Consider the following 20,728-nt stretch of genomic DNA (forward strand, 5'->3'; position numbering starts at 1 on the left):
TTTCCCATAAACTGCCAAGATACTTGTGGTGGTGGGGGCGTGGCTATGGGCGTGGTCACCATGACATCATCGAGCAATTTGCATAATTTACTACAATGATATGATTTTCTCTATAAAGGCTCAAAAAATGTATACTTACTAATTAATAATAAGAGTTTTGTTTTAAACGTCCATCCATCCATCTATCCATTTTACGATATAATTACAACACTTTATGTACATATTTATATACAGATTTGAACAATAAGTTATTCACTGAAATATATTTATTAATTGTGGTTCTTACAAAAAATATATCTTATAGAATATAAAAGCTAAAATGTCTCTTAAAGCTCTGCCCCTTTAATTAGTGCATACTAAATAATTTAACTTTAGCCTACTACTACAACCATATTATTTACCAGCAACATAAAGTGAAACAGAGGCAGAGGTGTCCTGCCACAGTCAGCAACAAATAAACAGAAAACAGTAGTGGTCAAATACAAATAAGGCAACAAGATAAGTATCCTACACTTCTCTTTTGTAAAGTAAATCTGAACAGCCTATATGGGCATCTACATCAACTATATGATTTGCCTGAGAAGCTGGACAGGACAAAAAAATATATTTTTTATTTTTATTTGTGGCGGACGTAATTCTTTCGTGGCGGGCCGCCACAAATAAACGAATGTGTGGGAAACACTGAATAATGTGAACAGTTATTGTATTTTTCGGACCATAGGGCGCACCGGATTAAAAGGCGCACTGCCGGTTAGTGGGTCTATTCAGGTTTATTTTCATACAAAAGGCGCACCGGGTTATAGGGCGCATTAAAGTAGTCATGTTATGATTTTTTTTTTCTAAATGTAAAACACTTCCTTGTGGTCTACATAACATGTAATGGTGGTTCTTTGGTCAAAATGTTCCATAGATTATGTTTTACAGATCATCTTCAGGTAGCTTTCTGAGCATTTCTTCAGGATGCGCCGTTTTGTGAGCGGTCTTATTTACGTGGCTCACCTTCGACAGCGTCTTCTCCCCGTCATCTTTGTTGTAGCGGTGTAGCGTGCAAGGACGGGAGTGGAAGAAGTTTCAAAAGATGGAGCTAACTGTTTTAATCACATTCAGACTTTACTTCAATCAATAACTCCTCATTCGTGGCTCACTAGTGCAACAACGCCGGAAATGTGTTCCGTGAAAAACCGTCCGACCGGGGCTCTCTAATAACTAAAGTTCTGTGGGTGAATTATGTAAACCCACTACAGTTTTTAGCACTTTGATAGCCAGTCTGCTGACAGTTATAAGTAAGAACTTTACGCTAATTTATATTAGAAATGGCAACAGTGAAAGATGAATGCCACATAATAAGAAGGTAGACAAAAAGAAGAAGCTTATCGACTACGGCGTAGTCACAGACTACAATGGCGGATGCGCGCAAATTTTCAGTACTTATGCAGATCCCAAATACAGATCAACATGCACCAGAAGGTAAGAAAAGTTGTTTTTGCACAATATTGCGAAACAAAACACCACATAATGTCTGCTGATTGGTGCCGATTTGCGGTCCTTATACACGCACCATAATAATACTTGTATGTTTAATGCGCCGACAATCCATCAAGCGGTGCGGCTTCATAGCTCACCGAAGTCGTACTAAAAACATTTTGACAGATTTTTGAGTGCCGTGTGTAATGTTCTATATTCTCAATGGAATATTTAAAGTTTTGGTGGTGTTTACTGGCGTCATCTTGCATTTTACGTGTATCTCTTATGTGTGACTGCCATGTACTGGTCACACTTATCATTACACCATGTACCAAATAAAATAGCTTCAAAGTCGGTAAGCACAACCAGAATTATGCTGTACATTAGGTGCACCAGGTTATAAGGTGTACTGTTGATTTTTGAGAATATGAAAGGATTTTAAGTGCGCCTTATAGTCCGAAAAATAAGGTAATAGAAGCAAGGTGTGTACTGTCTTTAATATATGCTCTGCATTGATTTATAGGCCATCACCATCAAGAGGAGCTCTAGTGCCCAAGGAGGAGCTGGCAACTATGAGGTCATTACCATTGATGATGACGATGACGTCGCCGTCACCAGTATCAAAACAGCAGACAGTCGAACATCCAAAGTGACAATGGCCCACGCTGACACTCAGACTGGATCCAGAACGGACTACTTAGCAAGGGGAGGTGGCAGCATGTCGCAGAGGGATCCCCTGTCAAGAAGCGGGACTCGGACTTTGGGCGGATCGATGAAAGTTGAGAGCGTAACAGCACTGCGCAGCTCGTCCCAGTGGCTGGCGGCCAGCACCACCTCTGTGGCGTCCACCCCAAATGTATGTATTGCGTGAATTGTAATTATGCTTGTGTCCCTTCTTTCTTTTTCTCTTCATAACGGGCTTCATGGTCCTCTACAGTCATCCCTCACCGCGGGCCGGCCTTCGCTGTATCAGACGATCGGTCACGTGGGCTTCCAAAACAGCGGAGCGAGGAACCCTTCTACAAACAATTCCCAGGCCCCCCCGGTGACCGGCTTGGCTCGTTTCCACCAATCATTAAAAACTCCTTACACACTGAAACTACCCAATGAGCCGGGACGATCGGAGCTCCGTCATATCATCATAGACGGCAGCAATGTGGCTATGGCGTGAGTTTACGTGCAGACACGCACACCTGGCAGTAAATTACAAATGACTCCATACTGTTTAATTCCAACTATAAAGCCATTTTTGGTTAGCGTTTTCCAATTCCGTTCCTTGTTGTCATCACATGGTGTTTCTCTTTAGTCACGGGCTGAATCGGTTCTTCTCCTGTCGAGGGATAGCGCTTGCAGTGGAAACATTTTGGAGGCGGGGCCACAGGGAGATCACTGTATTTGTTCCTCAGTGGCGCCAGAAGAGAGACCAAAACACAACAGGTACGCTTGGCAACATGTCTGTCGCAACGTGGGCTTTGTTAGGCGCGTGTGTGTGCGGTGTTTTTTCCCCTTCGTCTGACTGTTAGGGTCAGGTAAGGCCAATCGATTCACTGATTGGCTTGCATCTGATGGCCGCACCCCCTTTATAGGAAGACCAGTGATGTAAGGAGGAGGAAGAGCTCCTCCCCTCTCTATCTTCTCTAGCCGGGCCACACTATCTTAAAGTCAAGTTGAAGTACCAATGATTGTCACACACCCACTAGGTGTGGTGAAATTTGTCCTCCGCATTTGAACCATCCCCCTGGGAGGTGAGGGGAGCAGTGGTGCCGCGCCCGGGAATCATTTTTGGTGATTTAACCCCCAATTCCAACCCTTGATGCTGAGTGCCAAGCAGGGAGGTAATGGGTCCCATTTTTATAGTCTTTGGTATGACCCGGCCGGGGTTTGAACTCACAACCTACCCATCTCAGGGCGGACACTCTAACCACTAGTCCACTGAGTAGGTCATCTTAAACATCTTAAAATGGTTCTTCCACATTTGTGTTTGAATTGATTCGGGGTGACATCCTTATTTTCTTCAGTTTTCTCCTGTTAGTTTTTTGTTAGGAAAGTTACAACATTTTATTTGTTTTCTTATTTGAAACGCTAGTTTTATTACTTTTCTAGAATGGTTTTGTTTTCTGTTTGGACTCACCCTGAAGCTTTTCAGTTGATCAGTTATGAATCTACAGTTTGATGCTAATGGAACAGTGTAAACTACTAGATGAGGCAATTCCTGAAGGAATTGCGTGTGAATGCTCCAATGCTGAAGTTGAACTGAAATGCTGGCAGAATGTAGTATGGAATGTAAGAATAGTTTGAATGTTGAAGAGTTTGAATTTCCAGGAAAACCGGAATTTGGTTTGGAACTTGGGAAAGCGTTTGAATGTCCAGGATGAGTGGAATGTGTTAATGTTGGAATGGTTTGAATAGGTTGAAAAATGTCCCATTAATTTCAATGAGAACTTCCTGGAAATTTTGTGAAAAGCAGGATTTTTTTTTTTAAATGCTGAAAAAAATGTGAATATTTTCAATGAGGTGTTGGAATTTTTCAATTCGGTCGAGAAATGTTGAAGTGGTAACATTTTTAATTGAGAAATGGTATTATGGAATTACGGGAAAACTGGAAATTGTTGTCCTGTTTAAAAGGAATGTTTTGACGTTGGAACGGTTGAAGTGGATTGAAAAATTGGGAATTATTAGTTGACGGAAAAAAGGGTTTGAAAAAACTGGATTTCTGGGAATTCTTGGAGAAATTATAGTTTGAATGTCCGGGATATGTGGAATATGTTGAAGGTGGAATGGTTTGAATTGGTTGAAAAATGTGGAAATGGTGGAAGTTTGAAAAATGGCCAAATCATTTTGAATGGGGAAAAATGTCCCGTAAAACCTGGAATCCTGAGAAATCTGGGAATTTTTGGAATTTGTCAACGGAAAGCCCGCGATTCCCGGCTTAACAGTTTGAAGTTGCAATGGTTTGAATCGGATGAAAAATGTGGAAGGTAGAGTGCGCCAAAATCTGGAGGAGAAGAAGAAGAAGAATTGGAGCATTCACACAATAATAATAAATAGATACATTTTAGTGTAGAAAACCATTTGTGTCAATGCTTTGGCGCATTCACACAAATATTTGCTAAGCATTAAAATGACTGTTTGAGACTTGAGGGAAATTGTAAGCTCTTCTACATGTTGTACCTTAGGCCTCCCCTAGCCGGGGCGTAGCAATAAAATGCTTCATGTTTTTGGGTTTATGTTTTGTAATTTCTAGTGATTTCATATACATCATGTTTTTGGTTTGCTGTGTTTTTCTGCAGAACAACATTTTTTAAATCAACTAGAAGACCTGAGGCTCCTCTCCTTCACACCCTCAAGAGAGGTCTGCGGCCAAAGGATAGCTTCACATGACGACAGGTGCCGACTTACACAAACACACAATAATACAATGAGCATCTGATATGATCTCATGTTAAGCAGTGTTCCCCACACACTGGCAACTTATTTGTGACAGTGTGGCGTGTCAATATGACATCATATAATTGTCATAAATGGCTATGATGCATGTATTTTTAAAAGGCTAAAAATAATTTTGAAACGTGATAGTGTTAAAAAACAGTGTTATTAGTAACTAGTACGCTAGGGTTGTATGGTTATACTGTATGTATGTACTAATGAATAAAAATGGCATTATACTGCTTCTAAAAAATACCGGTAATTTTCTTTGCTCTTATTACTGCTTTTACACATTCTTGGCATTCTCTCGATGAGCTTCTGTAATGGTTTTCACTTAACAGGTGTGCTTGAAGCTCATCAAGAGAATGCCAAGAGTGTGCAAAACTGTAATCAGAGCAAATGGTGGCTATTTTGAAGAAACTAGAATATAAAACATGTTTTCAGTTATTTCACCTTTAAGTACATAACTCCACATGTGTTCATTCATAGTTTTGATGCCTTCAGTGACAATCTACAATGTAAATAGTCATGAAAATAAAGAAAAACCATTGAATGAGGTGTGTCCAAGTTTTGGGCTGTACTGTATATATATATATATAATATATATATATGTATGTATGTATATACATATGTATGTATATACATACTATATACATACATACATACTATATATATATATACATACATACATATATATATATATATAAGGGCTGCAACTAACGATTAATTTGATAATCGATTAATCTGTCAATTATTACTTCGATCAATCGATTAATAATCAGATAAAAGAGACAAACTACATTTCTATCTTTTCCAGTATTTTATTGAAAAAAAACAGCATACTGGCACCATACTTATTTTGATTATTGTTTGTCAGCTGTTTCTACATGTTGCAGTTTATAAATAAAGGTTTATTAAAAAAATATATAAATAAATGAATTAAATAAAATTGCCTAGATCCAACGAATCGATGACTAAATTAATCACCAACTATTTTTATAATCAATTTTAATTTATTTAATCGATTAGTTGTTGCAGCCCTAATATATATATATATGTATGTGTATATATGTATGTATATATATATATATGTATGTATGTATGTATATATATATATATATACGTGTGTATATATATATATATATATATATTTATATATATATATATATGTGTATGTATATATATGTATGTGTATATATATATATATATATATATATATGTGTATGTATATATATGTATGTGTATATATATATATATATATATATATATATATATATATATATATATATATAACAACAAAATGTTATGGAATATGTTACATATGTTATACAATATATATTGTATAATATATATAATATTATAATATATATAATATATGTTATACAATATAATGTATAATCTTGTATCTTATCATTATGAATTGCATGTCATTTGATATGGAATCTTGCAACTGCTGACTTTGTCCAGCATGTTTAATCCTTGTTGTTTCTCTTAGATTCCTGCTCCATTTAGCAGAAAAAACAGAGGGGATCATCGTAACCAATGACAACCTGAGAGACTTTGTCAACTCTTCTGACACCTGGCGCAGGATCATTGTGGAGAGGTGATTCTTTAGGCATTTGCACAACCACACAAGTTGTGATCGACGCGCGAATATGCTTTGCTAAATGTACCGGTGTTGATAAAAGTGTGCAAATAAATGTACATAGTGTCAGTTTGCTACAGTCTAAAGTTGGTGAGGTAATATTGTCTTTTGCTGACAGGTTACTGCAGTTTACTTTTGTGGAGAACCATTTCATGATCCCTGACGATCCTCTGGGGAGAAACGGACCTCATCTGGACTCCTTCCTTTGTAAAAACCGGTATGTCGGATTTCAGTGTGCTTTGAATGTTCGTTTTCCACTTTCATTGTACCTATTTGGCTCAACACAGCTCGACATGCTATCATTGCTGTTCCTTTGCCAAAAGTAGGAACGAGGAGTTCTCTTGTTAGCCAAAACTCATACCCTGTAGGTGACCATTGCTCAGCACTCGTTCAAGCGGATTTGTCATTGATCCGTCATCGTAATGTTTCAGGATACATAAATAGAAATTACAAAAATAAAAGTACATGCTAATCTGCAGAAGCAGCAGTATTATACAATAGAATCCGCTGATGGGGATTTTACAGGTATCGACCGTAGTCCGTCATTACTACCTTACTAGGTGGTTTCAAACACTTTAAAGGCCTACTGAAATAAAAATGTTTTATTTAAACGGGGATAGTAGATCCATTCTATGTGTCATACTTGATCATTTCGCAATATTGCCATATTTTTGCTGAAAGGATTTATTAGAGAACATCGACGATAAAGTTCGCAACTTTTGGTCGCTGATAAAAAAAGCCTTGCCTGTACCGGAAGTAGCGTGACGTCACAGGTTGAAAGGCTCCTCACATTTCCCCATTGTTTACACCAGCAGCGAGAGTGATTCGGACCGAGAAAGCGACGATTACCCCATTAATTTGAGCCAGGATGAAAGATTCGTGGATGAGGAACGTGAGAGTGAAGGACTAGAGTGCAGTGCAGGACGCATCTTTTTTCGCTCTGACCGTAACTTAGGTACAAGCTGGCTCATTGGATTCCACACTCTCTCCTTTTTCTATTGTGGATCACGGATTTGTATTTTAAACCACCTCGGATACTATATCCTCTTGAAAATGAGAGTCGAGAACGCGAAATGGACATTCACAGTGACTTTTATCTCCACGACAATACATCGGCGAAGCACTTTAGCTACGGAGCTAACGTGATAGCATCGGGCTTAACTGCAGATAGAAAAAAAAGAAATAAACCCCTGACTGGAAGGATAGACAGAAAATCAACAATACTATTAAACCATGGACATGTAAATACACGGTTAATGCTTTCCAGCCTGGGAAAGCTTAACAATGCTGTTGCTAACGACGCCATTGAAGCTAACTTAGCAACGGGACCTCACAGAGCTATGCTAAAAACATTAGCTATCCACCTACGCCAGCCAGCCCTCATCTGCTCATCAACACCCGTGCTCACCTGCGTTCCAGCGATCGACGGAGCGACGAAGGACTTCACCCGATCATCCGTGCGGTCGGCGGCTAGCGTCGGCTAGCGCGTCTGCTATCCAAGTCAAAGTCCTCCTGGTTGTGTTGCTGCAGCCAGCCGCTAATACACCGATCCCACCTACAGCTTTCTTCTTTGCAGTCTCCATTGTCCATTAAACAAATTGCAAAAGATTCACCAACACAGATGTCCAGAATACTGTGGAATTTTGAAATGAAAACAGAGCTTTTTGTATTGGATACAATGTGTCCGAATACTTCCGTTTCAACGATTGACGTCACGCGCATACGTCATCATACATAGACGTTTTCAACCGGAAGTTTAGCGAGAAATTTAAAATTGCACTTTATAAGTTAACCCGGCCGTATTGGCATGTGTTGCAATGTTAAGATTTCATCATTGATATATAAACTATCAGACTGCGTGGTCAGTAGTAGTGGCTTTCAGTAGGCCTTTAAAGATGCTTTATCCTTTATACTTCATATTTCAGTCCACTAAATTGACTGTAATTGTACCTAACTCAAACGTTGTGAAGTGTAGTCCACTAAAACGAAACGACCATTAGATGACTGAAGTTTAGAAGCTGATTACATGCGTGAAAACAGGCACTGGCTTCCTGTTCTGTGCAAAGTAAGCTTCAAAATGGCAGATTAACTTGAATCCTTTCCATTTCGCTTATGTTGACAACCGCTTATAGTAAGTACATTTGACAAAACCCAAAACCAGTGAAGTTGGCACATTGTGTAAATGGTAAATAAAAACAGACTACAATGATTTGCAAATCCTTTTCAACTTATATTCAATTGAATAGACTGCAAAGACAAGATATTTAATGTTCGAACTGAGAAACTTAATTTTTTGGGGGCAGATAATCTTTAATTTACAGTTTAATGGCAGCAACACATTGCAAATAAGTTGTCACAGGGGCATGTTCACCACTGTGTTACATGGCCTTTCCTTTTAACATCACTCACTAAATGTTTAGGAACTGAGGAGACCAATTTTTGAAGCTTTTCAGGTGGAATTATTTCCCATTCTTGCTTGATGTACAGCTTAAGTTGTTCAACGGGGGTCTCCGTTGTGGTATTTTAAGCTTTATATTGCGCCACACATTTTCAATGGGAGACAGGTCTGGACTACAGGCAGGCCAGTCTAGTATCCGCACTCTTTTACTATGAAGCCACGCTGTTGTAACATGTGGCTTGGCATGGTCTTACTGAAATAAGCAGGGGCGTCCATGATAACGTTGCTTGGATGGCAACATATGTTGCTCCAAAACCTGTATGTACCTTTCAGCATTAATGGTGCCTTCACAGATGTGAAAGTTACCCATGCCTTGGGCACTAATACACCCCCATACCATCACACATGCTGGCTGTTGAACTTTGCGCCTATAACAATCCGGATGCTTCTTTTCCTCTTTGTTCCGGAGGACACAACGTCCACAGTTTCCAAAAACAATTTGATATGTGGACTCGTCAGACCACAAAACACTTTTCCACTTTGCATCAGTCCATCTTGGATGAGCTCGGGCCCAGCGAAGACCGCTGCGTTTCTGGGTGTTGTTGATAAATGGCTTTTGCATTGTAGAGTTTTAACTTGCACTTACAGATGTAGTGACGAACTGTAGTTACCGACAGTGGTTTTCTGACCCATGTGGTGATATCCCCTACACGCCAATGTCGCTTTTTTGATGCAGTACCGCCTGAGGGATCGAATGTCCGTAGTATCATCGCTTACGTGCAGTGATTTCTCCAGATTGTCTGAACATTTTGATGGTATTACGAACCGTAGATGGTGAAATCCCTAAATTCCTTGCAATAGCTGGTTGAGAAATGTTGTTCTTGAACTTAAACTGTTATTTGGCGACTGTTGCGTTCAATGTGCCCTCGTTTCCACAGCGGTGAATCAAAGTGAGCCAAGCCATGACTTTGGGGTGAAAATGAGTATATTTTAGTGCAGGGGTCACCAACGCGGTGCCCGCGGGCACCAGGTAGCCCTTAAAGACTAGATGAGTAGCCCGCCGGCCTGTTCTAAAAATAGCTCAAATAGCAGCACTTACCAGTGAGCTGCATCTATTTTTTAAATTTTATTTATTTACTAGCAAGCTGGTCTCGCTTTGCCCGACATTTTTAATTCTAAGAGAGACAAAACTCAAATAGAATTTGAAAATCCAAGAAAATATTTTAAAGACTTGGTCTTCACTTGTTTAAATAAATTCATTAATTTTTTTTACTTTGCTTCTTATAACTTTCAGAAAGACAATTTTAGAGAAAAAATACAACCTTAAAAATGATTTTAGGATTTTTAAACACATATACCTTTTTACCTTTTAAATTCCTTCCTTTTCTTTCCTGACAATTTAAATCAATGTTCAAGTATTTATTTATTTTTTATTGTAAAGAATAATAAATACATTTTAATTTAATTTTTCATTTTAGCTTCTGTTTTTTCGACGAAGAATATTTGTGAAATATTTCTTCAAACTTATTATGATTAAAATTCCAAAAAAAAATTCTGGCCAATCTAGAAAATCTGTACAATCAAATTTCAATCTTATTTCAAAGTCTTTTGAATTTATTTTAAAATATTTGTTCTGGAAAATCTAGAAGAAATAACGATCTGTCTTTGTTAGAAATATAGCTTGGTCCAATTTGTTATATATTGTAACAAAGTGTAGATTGGATTTTAACCTATTTAAAACATGTCATCAGAATTCTAAAATTAATTTTAATCAGGAAAAATTACTAATGATGTTCCATAAATTCTTTTTTTAAGTTTTTGTCTTCTTTTTTTCGGTTGAATTTTGAATTTTAAAGAGTCGAAATTGAAGATAAACTATGTTTCAAAATTTAATTGTCATTTTTTTTTGTGTTTTCTCCTCTTTTAAACCGTTCAATTAAGTGTAAATATCATTAATTATTAATAATAACATAGAGTTAAAGGTAAATTGAGCAAATTGGCTATTTCTGGCAATTTATTTGCGTGTGCATCAAACTGGTAGCCCTTCGCATTAATCAGTACCCAAGAAGTAGCTCTTGGTTTCAAAAAGGTTGGTGACCCCTGTTTTAGTGTTTTAGTGTCAATATTATCAATCACAACAACCGCCTTCTCCATTTTAGACAATTCCCCTTCACCCATCCCCCGCTGAGACCGCCAGACCTGCGTCTGTCCTCCCAGCAGCAGCAGCCGCCACTCTACGTCCAGGCCCTCCACTCCGCCCCGTGGACCCCGACAGTCGCGCCCCAGCCACCATCCTCCCTGATGCCCCACCCGGGGCGCCGTAACGCCTCCTCCTCCTCCTCGCCCTCCCCGTCGCCGCCTCCGCAGCGCTCAGCGGGCGAGACGTCGGAGCTGAGAAGGCAACTGTGCGACATCTTCCCCGACCAGCAGCAACAAATTGACCGCATCCTCAGCGAGAACCCGTACATGAGAGACTTGAACGCCCTGTCGGGGCTGCTGCTGGGATGATTCAAATCCTGGAGAGTCTTACATTTCATGTTGTACAGATGTAATTAATTCACTAGTCAATTCTGTTTGGGTCAACACTTCCAAAAAATATTTTTAAAGCAGTTTTTTTTTGGCTCCCTTTCAGTTTGTCCAAGCAACACCCAATGATGGATGTAGTGGGGGGGGAAAAAAACCACACCAGTGCTACCTAACTCATGTCAAACAAAGACAACCCAAATTCTTTAGTCACGTGTAGAATATTCCGTTTTTGTGGTTAAAGACAGTGTACAGTCAATGCAGAAAAATACCATATTTGCGTCTTATCAAAAAAAAAAACGTGCAGGGAAATTGTGGAATCGCTTTTTTTGTATACCTGTTGCTGAATTTAAAGCAACATTGCACATTTGTATCCCTTCAAAATGTATATTTGGACTTTGACGTGATGCTTCTTTATACACTACAAGGACACCTTAAGATTCATGTAAAGGACTACTAATATTGTAGTAGCCATTCGTCAGTTGAGTTTGCAGCCTTAATTGTTGGAGCGGCGTTGTTATTTTGGTGGGCTGCGGCATATTTCTCTTGTATACATGTTTACGGCCAAAAGTTTGGACACACCTTCTCATTCGATGCATGGTTTTTTCATGACTATTTAAATTGTAGATTTGTCAGTGAAGGCATCAAAACTATGAATGAACACACGTGGAGTTATGTACTTAACGAAAAAAGGTGAAATAACTGAAAGCATGTTTTATATTCTGGTTCCTTCAAATAGGTTGCACACTCTTGGCATTCTCTCGACCTGTGAAGCGAAAACCATTTCAGGTGACGACCTCTTGAAGCCCATCGAGAGAATGCCAAGAGTGTGCGAAAAAGTAACCAGAGCAAAGGGTGGCTATTTTGAAGAAACTAGAATATAAAACATGTTTTCAGTTATTTCACCTTTTTTTTTGTTAAGTACATAACTCCACGTGTTCATTCATAGTTTTGATGCCTTCAGTGACAATCTACAATGTAAATAGTCATGAAAATAAAGAAAACGCATTGAATGAGGAGAAGGTGTGTCCAAACTTTAGTCCTGTTCTGTATTTGTTTACGGCATGCAGACAAGAGCGCTGCATTGTGTTTAAAAATGTGATTTTGAGTCACTCCAACCCGTTTGAAACCCGCCAAGCATTACAAGTCCGGTTTATTTGCGTTGTACAAATGGCGGATTGAGTAGTAGCAAAGAAAGATGTACAGTTGAGTTGTTTCCTTTCACCCGCCATCAGAATGTAGACCGGAAGCTCCCCTGCATGCATGTGTCATGTGCATCGGTTTTGTAATACGCCTACGCTTCCTTGCAAGATGTCTTGTTGTAAGTATTGCTGAAGGATGGTTTTTATATAGATATATATACATATATATATACACTACCGTTCAAAAGTTTGGGGTCACATTGAAATGTCCTTATTTTTGAAGGAAAAGCACTGTACTTTTCAATGAAGATAACTTTAAACTCGTCTTAACTTGAAAGAAATACACTCTATACATTGCTAATGTGGTAAATGACTATTCTAGCTGCAAATGTCTGGTTTTTGGTGCAATATCTACATAGGTGTATAGAGGCCCATTTCCAGAAGCTATCACTCCAGTGTTCTAATGGTACAATGTGTTTGCTCATTGGCTCAGAAGGCTAATTGATGATTAGAAAACCCTTGTGCAATCATGTTCACACATCTGAAAACAGTTTAGCTCGTTACAGAAGCTACAAAACTGACCTTTGAGCAGATTGAGTTTCTGGAGCATCACATTTGTGGGGGTCAATTAAACGCTCAAAATGGCCAGAAAAAGAGAACTTTCATCTGAAACTCGACAGTCTATTCTTGTTCTTAGAAATGAAGGCTATTCCACAAAATTGTTTGGGTGACCCCAAACTTTTGAACGGTGGTGTATATATATATATATATATATATTATACTGCAGTTTCTTTTGTAAATTGCATTTTTTTTGGACTTGTGGTTTGGATTTATGTGAAGGACAATAAATGCCGCATTTATGCATTCTTTTTTCAGGATGCAATGACGGCCAAAGCATAGGTTCGAGTGCTTTCTTGACAGTCGCGCTCAAAAGGAGAATGTAAATAATCGGGTTTCCTTTTCAGGATCAATAAAGAAATATATTACCACTGAGTGACTACTGCAAATGTGAGGGGCGTTGTACACATTGATTTGTTACATTTTGTTAAGGACAATCAAGGGTCACCCGGATTAAAAGGAATTTCCTCAAATGTGGCTCAGCGGTGTGCGTTCTGTTTTCATGCCTGTATGCAAGTCCTACTTTGTTTACCAGCTAAAGTGCTAATGAGGCATCCTTTCACATTTGAACCATTAATTTGATATAAAAACTGGATTCATTTTAATTAATTTTTTTATCACATTTTCTTGCACTTCTGAGTCTCATTTGCAAGTATCATATAATTGTATTTTATTTTTTCCCCCCCTGCTGGTGGCAGGAGCTCTGTGCTCTTGTGTCATCCTTTTGTGTTCCTGTTTCCCTCTTGTTTTCATGGGTTGTTTTTTTTTGCCTTTTGGTTTGGAACCCTTTGCGACTGTGTAACAACTTATGCGGTGCTTTTTTTGTGAACTTCTGGATCTGCCTCCCGGGAGCCTTATGGCCATGGAGACCAGCTGCTGGGTCTCTGCCCCACCAGAGTCGGTTTGGAGAGACTGGAGGAGATGCGGCGCTGGCGCTGAGCGCCGGGACGGACAAGCTTTACAGTATCTTGGCTGAATGAGCGTGTATCGGAACACCTCGGTGTCCTTGGACGCATCCTTGCTCACCCATGCGGACTGGACACTGGCCGAGAATTTGGTGGGGCGGCTGAGGGGGGAGTCTGCTCTCCTGGTTGCTTTGTTGGGTCTGCTCCTGTCTCTGGCCATACTCTCCACCAGAGTGTACAGGACTGTCTCAGAAAATTAGAATATTGTGATAAAGTCCTTTATTTCCTGTAATGCAATTTAAAAAAACAAAAATGTCATACAATCTGAAATATTGCAAGCCTTTAATCATTTTAATATTGCTGATTATGGCATACAGTTTAAGAAAACTCAAAAATCCTATCTCAAAAAATTTGAATATTTCCTCAGACCAAGTAAAAAAATATAACAGAAAACAAAATCAAATATTTGAAAATGTCAATTAATGCACTCAGTACTTGGTTGGAAAATGAAATAATCTCCATAGAGCTTTTCAACAGATGGAAGCATGTGTTGAAAAGCTCTATGGAGATGATTTCATTTTCCAGCATGATCTGGCACCTGCCCACAGTGCCAAAACCACCAGTAACTGGTGTACTGACCATGGCATTACTGCCCTCGATTGGCCTGCCAACTCCCCTGACCTGAACCCCATAGAGAATTTGTGGGGTATTGTGAAGAAGAAGCTGAAAGACACCAGACCCAATAATGCAAATGAGCTAAAGGCCGCTATTGAAGCATCCTGGGCATCCATAACAACTCAGCAATGCCACAGGCTGATTGCCTCCATGTCACGCCGCATTGATGCAGTAATCCCAACCAAGTACTGAGTGTGTTAATTGACATTTTCAAATGTTTGATTTTGTTTTGCCGTTATAAATCTTTTTTTTTTTTAAACTTGGTCTGAGGAAATATTCTAATTTTCCGAGATAGGGATTTTTGAGTTTTCTCAAGCTGTATGCCATAATCAGTAATATCAAAATAATAAAAGGCTTGCAATATTTCAGTTGATGTGTAATGAATCCAGAATGTATGACATTTTTTTAATTGCATTACAGAAAAAAAACTTTTATCACAATATTCTAATTTTCTGAGACAGTCCTGTATATGTTTTGATTATTATTTTGTTGTTGTTGTTGTCTTACTTTTGTGGCTGGTTGCACCAGCTCTGCTCTTTTAATGTCTTTAATGTAGAGATGTCCGATAATATCGGCCGATAAATGCTTTAAAATGTAATATCGGAAATTATCGGTATCGTTTTTTTTTTATTATCGGTATCAGTTATTTATTTTTATTTATTTATTTTTATTTTTGTTTTATTAAATCAACATAAAAAACACAAGATACACTTACAATTAGTGCACCAACCCAAAAAACCTCCCTCCCCCATTTACACTCATTCACACAAAAGGGTTGTTTCTTTCTGTTATTAATATTCTGGTTCCTACATTATATATCAATACAATCTGCAAGGGATACAGTCCGTAAGCACACATGATTGTGCGTGCTGCTGCTCCACTAATAGTACTAACCTTTAACAGTTCATTTTACTCATTTTCATTAATTACTAGTTTCTATGTAACTGTTTTTATATTGTTTTACTTTCTTTTTTATTCAAGAAAATGTTTTGAATTTATTTATCTTGTTTTATATATTTTTTTAAAAAGGACCTTTTTTTCACCAATCGTGTGTGCGCAATTTATATTATTGGTTGATACCATTTTTTGTTGTTTTTTTACTTTTGTGTGTAAAAATGGCACTGCTGGAGTGGCAGATGGCTGCATCAGCTCTGCTCTTTTTAATGTCTTTAATGTCTTGATGTTTCCCTCTTACACACATGCTTATGTGTGCTATGGCTATGAGTTTTTTCCCCCCCCACTTGGCCTCAGTCCCTACCCCCCTCCTCCCCAGCGTTTACCTGTTTCTCACCTTTTTTGTAAGGGGTGCCAGAAGTTGGCAGACTTGTCAGCAATCCTGTTCTGTCTCCCTGTAATGTTTGTCTGCTCTTGAATGGGATTGTGCTGAAAAATCTTCATTTCCCCTCGGGGGGATTAATAAAGTATTTCTGATTCTGTATGTACTCATCTAAGTTTGTCCTAGATGTCTTGCCGTAGTCAGGAAGTAGTCTGTTGGCATCAAGAAGATAGTCTTGACTTGTTGAGCCCTCCCAAGTGTTTACTGTGAGTATTGTTCGAATGTTCTCCCTATGTATGAATGTTTTTATCCATCCACGTCATTGTAGTTTTTCGGAGCTTGGATTCACCGTCCCATTTTCTCTCTTTGTAGCATGTAGCTTTGATGTAAGCTATCTCGCTAACTAGTGACAACTGAGCCGCCTTTTTTTATTTTTTTTTTTTAATTTATTTTTTTTATTTTTTTAACTATAAAAACATCAGTACTGTTTTTCCATTTACTGTAATATACACACAATTTTTTTTTTTTTTTTACATTTTAGTAAAAAAAAAAAATCGACAAATAAAATGCATTACAAAATGGTATAATAATAGTATTCACTATGGCAGTGTTTTTCAACCACTGTGCCGCGGCATATTAGTGTACCGTGAGATACAGTCTGGTGTGCCGTTGGAGTTTTTTTCTCACAATGTGTCGATTTTTTTCTTATAAAATTGGGAATAATTTCTCATATTCTTTCTGATTCTGTAATATTGCAATTTTTCTCGTAAAATTATTACTTTTTAATGCAAAATGGTGACATTTGTCATATACAATTCTGACTTTTATCACAATACTGCCAAATTTTGTTGTTGTTCTTGTAAAATAGTGACATTTTTTGAGTAAAATTGTGACTTTTGTCATAATTTTGCCAAGCAAAATTCCGATGATTACTATAATAGTGCCAACATTTTTAAGTTTTCTTATAAAATTGTGACTTTTGTAGAGTAAAATTACGACTCTTTTCATAAAATTGCCCAAATTCTAAACTTTTCTTGTAAAAGTGCGACTGTTTTGAGTAAAATTCCAACTTTTATCATAATATTGCACAAATGTTCAGATTTTCTTGTAAAATTTTGACTTGCGTTGAGTAAAATTACAACTTTTATTATAATACTGCCAAAATTCTAAGTTTTTCTTGTGAAATTCCAACTCATTTTTCACAAGCGGTTTTATGTTTGCATTGTACCGGTATGTAAGTCTGGTGTGCCGTTGGAGTTTTTTTCTCACAATGTGTCGATTTTTTTCTTATAAAATTGGGAATCATTTCTCATATTCTTTCTGATTCTGTAATATTGCAATTTTTCTCGTAAAATTATTACTTTTTAATGCAAAATGGTGACATTTGTCATATAAAATTCTGACTTTTATCACAATACTGCCAAATTTTGGTGTTGTTCTTGTAAAATAGTGACATTTTTTGATTAAAATAGTGACTTTTGTCATAATTTTTGCCATGCAAAATTCGGATGATTACTATAATAGTGCCAACATTTTTAAGTTTTCTTATAAAATTGTGACTTTTGTAGAGTAAAATTACGACTTTTTCATAAAATTGCCCAAATTCTAAACTTTTCTTGTAAAAGTGCGACTGTTATTGAGTAAAATTCCAACTTTTATCATAATATTGCACAAATGTTCAGTTTTTCTTGTAAAATTTTGACTTGCGTTGAGTAAAATTACAACTTTTATTATAATACTGCCAAAATTCTAAGTTTTTCTTGTGAAATTCCAACTCATTTTTCACAAGCGGTTTTATGTTTGCATAGTACCGGTATGTATGTCTGGTGTGCCGTTGGAGTTTTTTTCTCACAATGTGTCGATTTTTTTCTTATAAAATTGGGAATCATTTCTCATATTTTTTCTGATTCTGTAACATTGCAATTTTTCTCGTGAAATCATTACTTTTTTATGTAAAATTATTACTTTTTAATGCAAAATGGTGACATTTGTCATATAAAATTCTGACTTTTATCACAATACTGCCAAATTTTGTTGTTGTTCTTGTAAAATAGTGACTTTTTTTGAGTAAAATTGTGACTTTTGTCATAATTTTGCCAAGCAAAATTCGGATGATTACTATAATAGTGCCAACATTTTTAAGTTTTCTTATAAAATTGTGACTTTTGTAGAGTAAAATTACGACTTTTTCATAAAATTGCCCAAATTCTAAACTTTTCTTGTAAAAGTGCGACTGTTATTGAGTAAAATTCCAACTTTTATCATAATATTGCACAAATGTTCAGTTTTTCTTGTAAAATTTTGACTTGCGTTGAGTAAAATTACAACTTTTATTATAATACTGCCAAAATTCTAAGTTTTTCTTGTGAAATTCCAACTCATTTTTCACAAGCGGTTTTATGTTTGCATAGTACCGGTATGTAAGTCTGGTGTGCCGTTGGAGTTTTTTTCTCACAATGTGTCGATTTTTTTCTTATAAAATTGGGAATCATTTCTCATATTCTTTCTGATTCTGTAACATTGCAATTTTTCTCGTGAAATCATTACTTTTTTATGTAAAATTATTACTTTTTAATGCAAAATGGTGACATTTGTCATATAAAATTCTGACTTTTATCACAATACTGCCAAATTTTGTTGTTGTTCTTGTAAAATAGTGACTTTTTTTGAGTAAAATTGTGACTTTTGTCATAATTTTGCCAAGCAAAATTCGGATGATTACTATAATAGTGCCAACATTTTTAAGTTTTCTTATAAAATTGTGACTTTTGTAGAGTAAAATTACGACTTTTTCATAAAATTGCCAAAATTCTAAACTTTTCTTGTAAAAGTGCGACTGTTATTGAGTAAAATTCCAACTTTTATCATAATATTGCACAAATGTTCAGATTTTCTTGTAAAATTTTGACTTGCGTTGAGTAAAATTACAGCTTTTATTATAATACTGCCAAAATTCTAAGTTTTTCTTGTGAAATTCCAACTCATTTTTCACAAGCGGTTTTATGTTTGCATAGTACCGGTATGTAAGTCTGGTGTGCCGTTGGAGTTTTTTTCTCACAATGTGTCGATTTTTTTCTTATAAAATTGGGAATCATTTCTCATATTCTTTCTGATTCTGTAACATTGCAATTTTTCCTCGTGAAATCATTACTTTTTTATGTAAAATTATTACTTTTTAATGCAAAATGGTGACATTTGTCATATAAAATTCTGACTTTTATCACAATACTGCCAAATTTTGTTGTTGTTCTTGTAAAATAGTGACTTTTTTTGAGTAAAATTGTGACTTTTGTCATAATTTTGCCAAGCAAAATTCGGATGATTACTATAATAGTGCCAACATTTTTAAGTTTTCTTATAAAATTGTGACTTTTGTAGAGTAAAATTACGACTCTTTTCATAAAATTGCCCAAATTCTAAAATTTTCTTGTAAAATTGCCACTGTTATTGAGTAAAATTGCAACTTTTATCATAATATTGCACAAATGTTCAGTTTTTCTTGTAAAATTTTGACTTGCGTTGAGTAAAATTACAACTTTTATTATAATACTGCGCAAAATTCTAAGTTTTTCTTGTGAAATTCCAACTCATTTTTCACAAGCGTTTTTATGTTTGCATTGTACCGGTATGTAAGTCTGGTGTGCCGTTGGAGTTTTTTTTCTCACAATGTGTCGATTTTTTTCTTATAAAATTGGGAATCATTTCTCATATTCTTTCTGATTCTGTAACATTGCAATTTTTCTCATAAAATCATTACTTTTTTATGTAAAATTATTACTTTTTAATGCAAAATGGTGACATTTGTCATATACAATTCTGACTTTTATCACAATACTGCCAAATTTTTTTGTTTTCTTGTAAAATAGTGACATTTTTTGAGTAAAATTGTGACTTTTATCATAATTTTGCCAAGCGAAATTCCGATGATTATTATAATAGTGCCAACATTTTTAAGTTTTCTCTTATAATATTGTGACTTTTGTAGAGTAAAATTATGACTCTTTTCATAAAATTGGCCAAAATTCTAAACTTTTCTTGTAAAATTGCAACTGTTATTTAGTAAAATTGCAACTTTTATCATAATATTGCACAAATGTTCAGTTTTTCTTGCGTTGAGTAAAATTACGACTTGTATTATAATACTGCCAAAATTCTACGTTTTTCTTGTGAAATTCCAACTCATTTTTCACAACAAGCGTTTTTATGATTGCATAGTATGTATATATTATTAATGTTGTAAATACAAATCTTTATACTGCAATCTAGTGCAGTGTTTTTCAACCACTGTGCCGTGGCATACTAGTGTACCATGATATATTGTCTGGTGTGCCGTGGGAGATGATGTAATTTCACCTAATTGTGTTAAAAATATTTTTTGCAAACCAGTAATTATAATCCGCAAATAATGTGCCGTTGTTGAGTGTCTGTGCTGTCTAGAACTGGCTGCAAAGTAAACAAAAACACAATGCTGGACGACAGCAAAGACTTACAGCGTGTCGAGCAGCAGACGGCGTCCACAAAGTACATCCGTAAATGACATGACAATAAACAACAAAATAGGAAACACTACACACAGGAAAACAGCAAAAAAACTCAAAATAAGTCAGGGTGTGATGTGACAGGCGGTGACAGTACACAGTAAGGGTAGCTGTTTTG

The 20,728-nt window shown here is 36.5% G+C and overlaps 2 protein-coding genes across 4 annotated transcripts in view; both read left to right on the forward strand.

The window, feature by feature from the left end:
* Positions 1-13,871, forward strand: part of n4bp1 (nedd4 binding protein 1) — an 80,700-nt gene extending 66,829 nt beyond the window's left edge. Inside the window, exons 7-13 of one of the 3 annotated variants that reach the window (XM_062036201.1) lie at positions 1,988-2,320; positions 2,402-2,631; positions 2,771-2,901; positions 4,755-4,851; positions 6,386-6,493; positions 6,654-6,752; positions 11,093-13,829. In XM_062036201.1, coding sequence (XP_061892185.1) covers positions 1,988-2,320; positions 2,402-2,631; positions 2,771-2,901; positions 4,755-4,851; positions 6,386-6,493; positions 6,654-6,752; positions 11,093-11,441 — 1,347 coding nt within the window. In that variant the 3' untranslated portion in view covers positions 11,442-13,829. Of the gene's footprint in view, positions 1-1,987; positions 2,321-2,401; positions 2,632-2,770; positions 2,902-4,754; positions 4,852-6,385; positions 6,494-6,653; positions 6,753-11,092 lie in introns of all 3 variants that reach the window. The other 2 variants (XM_062036200.1, XM_062036199.1) reach the window with 2 other exon arrangements.
* A 2,432-nt stretch (positions 13,872-16,303) lies between these two features.
* Positions 16,304-20,728, forward strand: part of siah1 (siah E3 ubiquitin protein ligase 1) — an 84,103-nt gene continuing 79,678 nt past the window's right edge. Inside the window, exon 1 of the mRNA XM_062036117.1 lies at positions 16,304-16,338. The gene's annotated coding sequence lies outside the window, so the exon portion shown is untranslated. The remainder of the gene's footprint in view (positions 16,339-20,728) is intronic.

Source organism: Entelurus aequoreus, linkage group LG24, assembly GCF_033978785.1.
Source record: "Entelurus aequoreus isolate RoL-2023_Sb linkage group LG24, RoL_Eaeq_v1.1, whole genome shotgun sequence".
Taxonomy (NCBI): domain Eukaryota; kingdom Metazoa; phylum Chordata; class Actinopteri; order Syngnathiformes; family Syngnathidae; genus Entelurus; species Entelurus aequoreus.